General features: G+C 42.3%; 1 protein-coding gene across 1 annotated transcript in view; it reads left to right on the forward strand.

Annotated features, from left to right (window-relative positions):
- igsf9a (immunoglobulin superfamily, member 9a) overlaps window positions 1-5,177 on the forward strand; it is a 93,045-nt gene extending 87,868 nt beyond the window's left edge. The window contains exons 17-21 of the mRNA XM_005941374.2: window positions 48-218; window positions 608-644; window positions 953-3,181; window positions 3,906-3,979; window positions 4,712-5,177. Coding sequence (XP_005941436.1) covers window positions 48-218; window positions 608-644; window positions 953-3,181; window positions 3,906-3,979; window positions 4,712-4,875 — 2,675 coding nt within the window. The 3' untranslated portion in view covers window positions 4,876-5,177. The remainder of the gene's footprint in view (window positions 1-47; window positions 219-607; window positions 645-952; window positions 3,182-3,905; window positions 3,980-4,711) is intronic.
- Window positions 5,178-5,507: the final 330 nt, after the last annotated feature.

Below are 5,507 nucleotides of genomic sequence, written 5' to 3' on the forward strand. Positions count from 1 at the left end.
CACATATATATATGCATATATACATATATATCTATATCATGTCACAGGTATGGAGATTTACCCGTCCACTTCCCGGCTCCTGGAGTTCGTCCCAGAGTCCTTACTGGCCGGTGTCCTGGGTGGAGTCGGCTTCATGTTGTTGGCCCTGGTCTTGCTGCTGGGGTCCGCCTGCATCATCAACCGCAAGAGGAACCAGCGCCGCAGAAAGAAGAGCGATGGTAAAATGCTCCTCACTCCAGAGACACAGCAGACACTCACTTTGATGAACTGCATCATGAATATAATCATTTATTCAATAAAATATTGAAAGCACTTTCAATCCATTATATAAATCATGGCCCACTGCATGGATTTGGCGCTCCTCTTGTCCACCCCCTTCGTCCATTCACTTGTAAAAGTTATTGATGTCATTTACATTACTTGCTAATTAGGGTAATTTCTCATTAGTGGCTGATAAATGTAAGTGTAATTAACTTTTTGGACAAGCCTGGGTGCCTCGGGACCTATAATGGGCTCTTATTACGGTTGATTATGTTTTTACGTCTTGGTCAGTGTGGTTGTATCCTACTGAGTCAGATACCATCTTGCCCCTCTCCCTTCCTTTCAGAGCCCCCAACTGCCATCTATAAATGCTCCCCATCAATGTAAGTACCCCTTTATCATTTCATTATAATACCTCCCATTCACCTTTCCCTCTGCCTTCCTTTAAGTGTGCTGAAAATGCCAGCACTTCAGTTATTTTCTATTGCATATCTTTGTTTCCTTCCTCATCCTCTGCTGCTGCTGCTGCTGCTGTTTTGGTCTCTCTATATATTTCTCCCGCCCCCTCTTTCACTTTTGCTCAGTCTTATTTTCTCTGCCTCTATTTCTCTTCCCCTCACACCTCCAGTTTTTCTTACAATTTTCTTCTGTCACCCCTCCCTTTCCCTCTTTTTCTCTCTCTCCCTCACAGAAAGACTTCAGGCACCAGCACTCCAGACAGTGTGCTGAAGAAAAGCCTGCTTCCAGCCAGCTCCCACTATCCCACATCTTCCTCTACCACCACCTCCTCTTCTTTGCAGACAGACTGTTCCTCATTTAGCACTGAGAATAATAATCGGAGGAAGCATCTTATGTCCAAGTACAGCAGAGACAGCCTCACTAAAACAACATCTCTAATTTCTCCTTCAATTGAGATGATCTCTAGAGGTCCAGATGGGCGATTCACACTCCCACCATATGACACTGAGACTCTGAGTGTTCACAGCAAGAAAAGTGTAAGGTATGACCAACACTCTAAAGTTCGAAGGTCTGTGTCACTGCACTCGGAGAAGCAAGACAGGAAAGAGCGTCCATTTGTGCTTTCTGTTGATCTCCCGCCTTGCAAGAAGTCAAGTTATGATGGCTTTCCTGAACTCAGCAGCTTGTGCTCTGACAGTAGTTTGGCCACTATTCATCATCACGACAGAGAAATGACTCCCGTATTTCCAGTGCTTCCACATATCCGAGCTGGCCTTGGTCAGCCATCTACAACTGCAAGCGCTCTGGTGCTCCAAATGGAACATGAGAGGGAAAGGGGGAACCTGCACCGCTGCCTGAAGCTGGCTCAGGAGAGGGAGGAACTAGAGAGGGAGCTGCAGTGGTACACATTAGAAAGAAACTCCACAAAGCACGAGCAGTCAGACTTAAAGAGGAGAGAGGATGGTGGCAATGAGCTTTTATGGGAATACAAGAGCAGCACCTTGCCACACAGATACTCCCTAGCCAGCAAGGAGAACCGTTGTTTCTCACCAAGCTTTTTATCATCATCTTCTTCCTACTGGGAAACGCATCCTCTTGTTTCTCCACCCACTTTGATTCAATCCAGGACCCATCTCAACGCATCATCAGCTGCAGCTCCCTCATATTTAAAGTCCAGCAATCGTCATTCTTCTCCGTTTTTGCCCAAACAGACTTCCTTTCAATCTGCGGAGGCAGGCAGTTTTTCGAAAGCCAGATTAACTCTCCCACATCTTTCCCTAGAGCACCAGAGACATGAAAGAGCAGGGGCAGCACCAGAAAGCTATAATGATTCACCACAATCCACAGGCCTAGATATGCAAACAAATGATTCATGTTCTGAGGCACAGAGACAGAACAATCTTAGTCATGGCAGCCTTTCAACATTGTCTTTCTACAGCAATAAATACACTGAAAGATCTAATTCAGCTCTTGATGCGTTGCCAGGCTCTTCAAATGTGGAGGTAGTGCTCCCCAAACCCACTGGTGAAGATTTGTGTGTTGAGATGAGTGTAGATGAGCCACACTTTGAGATGTGTCGTGTGCGGCCTGCAAAGCCAATGTTGCACCAACGAATTGCATCTCATGTACAAGGGCATACACTGACCCGCAGAGGTCGGCATCATGATATGAGGAGGAGCACAAGCTTGAACTGCCGTGGCCCTGTTTCTGTGGATGATATATTCAGGGTCCCAGATTCTTCGCAACCTTTAGAACCACACATGTGGAAAGCTGCGAGCCAAGGCTCTAAAATATCACTCTCTAAGCAGCGAAGTCAGAGTCTAGACTTGAGAAGACGGAAGGAAAGCAATTTCCTGACTCCTGATGCATGGATAGACTCTCTTAGCCAAGAAAACTGCTCTGCTCCATCATCTTGTCCTCCAGACTCGCTGTTCTGGAAACCTCAAAGTGCTCCTCCTAGGAAGATTTCCAGCTCTCCTCCAAATGATCATGCAGATACCAAATATGCCACCTATTTAACTCCTGCTGCTGCTGACCCTCTATTTTCAATGAGCCGTCCAGAAAGGCCCACAATAAATCCTAATGTGCCTTGTCATTACGAACCAAGAAGAGAGACCGGTCTTGTACCCAGTGCTGCCACAATGCCAGGGGAATACCAGGAGGACATGGAACAGGAGGGAGGTTATTTGGAGGCCGTGAAAGGAGCCGCTATATGCTTACTGCCCAACACCGATGCTCATGAGGTACTGGAATTGGAGGCAGGAGGCTACGATGGAGTGCCAGAGTCTGGCAGCAGCTACAGCAGTTATGCCAGCAGTGGCCTAGGAAGCATGGAGCCCAGTAATGGGCGCCTTTCCATGTGTAACCTTTCTCCAACACTCATAAGCTCACCTGAGACTATAGAGGACACCCAGGGGAACACCCAGGACATACAAAATAACAAAATGGAATCAAGCCAAAGGTATTAAGCCATAATGAATAACGGAAATTATGTTGTATAGAACAAAATGTGTGGGATTACATTTGCAACTTGAATAAACCCTGTATGGTAAATACAAGGCTTTCAAGGTTAGCCTAATATACAATTTAATGTAATTATAGAAAGAAACATTGCACATTGTGTTTTCAGATTACAGTAATATGCTGTATACCCAATTTTAGAAAACCAAACTTTAGAGCAAGGTTATTCTTTAAAACATATCAAAAAGTTAGAAAGAAGTTTTTTAAAAAAGGAATTTAATCCTGCATTTTTGTATAAACTCTATCAAGGTAGAAGAGCATCTGATGATGTTTGTGTGTTGTTATTTTTTGGAATACAGTGTGAACAACATCAAAATAATTTAATCCATTTGAATCAAAATCAACATCAAACACTGATATATTGCATAAAGCAAAATATATTTCATAACTGAGAATGAGATGGAGATTATAGAGTTTCTTTGTTCTACAGGAAAGCATTTAATAACTGTTTAAAAAAATGATGATAATATTAAAGATTTCTGAATATTTGCAAGCACACCTTCAGCATTCTGCTCCGTCTGACAAACTATGAAGCAAAAAACAAGAAATAGTTTATTCTTTGCTGGGAGAAATCAAAGTGTGGCTCATAGTACTTTTCCATTTGTAGACAGTCATGAGTGTGTGTGAGCGTGCATTAAACATGCCTTGTTTTATGTCCTCTCTAGGAGAAAGGTCTCTGTCGATGAGAACTACGAGTGGGATGCTACTGATTTCTGCTCACAACCTGCTAACGTTCACAGTAAGCATTTTTATATTCTTGTTATATTCTTATATGGCTTATGCTTGGGTACAGACAAGGTGGAAAGCTGTATAAATCTGTCGAAACTCACTGAGCAATTTATGTGATTGTTGTGTGGTTTATGATCCTCAAATCAATAGAAAAATCCACACCATTTAACCTGTGGGAATGTAATACTCCTCATGGATGGGGACACTGAATAAGGGCAGAGACATTATGCAAATTGTTTCTGTTTAAATGTGTAACGACAATGGAACATTAGCTCTCCAGCATTTCAGACTGTGAGCTGTATAACTGAACTAAAAATACAAATGACAATCACTTGTTCTAATGACTCTTTAATGTGCATCTTCCTCTTGAATGTGCATATATCTCTGATCCAGCACACACAGGTGCAAGATGCTAACAAGATGCATGTATTTTAGCTTAAATTAATTATTATATTAATATGTTTGGGGGATGTTTGTGACTACATATTGCAAGCACAAATTAAGAGAAACTTCAGATGTTTTCACTATTTAGCTCCAGTGAATTGACTTGAAAGTTAACCTGCTGTCAGAAGCCAATATTTAATTTCCAACCTGTAGCCTATGAGGGTTTCACATCTTTGGGTGTTTAAGATATAAGGGACAAAAGCCTACAGGGTGCACAATTTTAATGAAGTGAAATCTGCTGTAAAATATCAGGAAACTCACAGATACCACAATTTCACAAGTTTCTTTTTACCTACAGGCCTGTTTCCTTCGTTGAATCTGCTGAAGCCTGATCCGTGCCGCAGCCTACCCAGCATGCAGCGCTCCACTAAGGCACTGAAAAATTGCAGTCAGATTTCTCGGCTCCCAGAGCATCAAAGCAGCTGCTCTGCTGAGCTAGAACCAGACACTGTGCTGTTCTGACACTGCCAGCCTTTGGCTCGTCTCACCTGGTGTGTCCTTTCACTTACTGACTCGCATCAATGTCGACAAAAAAGTGCATGCGGCAGAATATGAGCCTTTGTGTGATCAATTTTAGTTCCCCTTTCAATCAAAAAAAGAGAGAGGCCAGTACAGAACTGCCTTTTTTACTAGACTATTCTCTTTGCTAAGCTCAACTGAAAAGAATAATTTTCAACGCATGTAGGTCCCAGTAAAAGTAGTAGAGGCATAAAACCATCTCTGTCTTTATGCAATGCTTTTAAACTTTGTTTCCCTTTGTGACCCATAACTATCATGCTTTCGACATTTTCTTTTGAGACTGTCTGCCAATCTGCGAATATCAAATCTGGTCACCGTGTTTTCTTGTGCACTTTGATATGCATTCATCATCCAGGGATGACTCAGTAACCAAACAAAAGACAAAACGATCACAATCATTATCAAGTTACTGGTCTATGCTGGGATAGAGCTTTCAATATTATCTATCACCTTTGAGTTTAACAGCAGATATGTTAATGAAGTGTCATCCAATAATGAAGATGACTAAAATACAGAAGGTCATTCAGCTGCACTGTTGCACAATTTGTGTAACCATCTTTCTAGAAGTATAATTT

The sequence above is a fragment of the Haplochromis burtoni genome, unplaced genomic scaffold (assembly GCF_018398535.1).
Source record: "Haplochromis burtoni strain Fernald_Lab_line unplaced genomic scaffold, NCSU_Asbu1 Contig_298, whole genome shotgun sequence".
NCBI lineage: Eukaryota > Metazoa > Chordata > Actinopteri > Cichliformes > Cichlidae > Haplochromis > Haplochromis burtoni.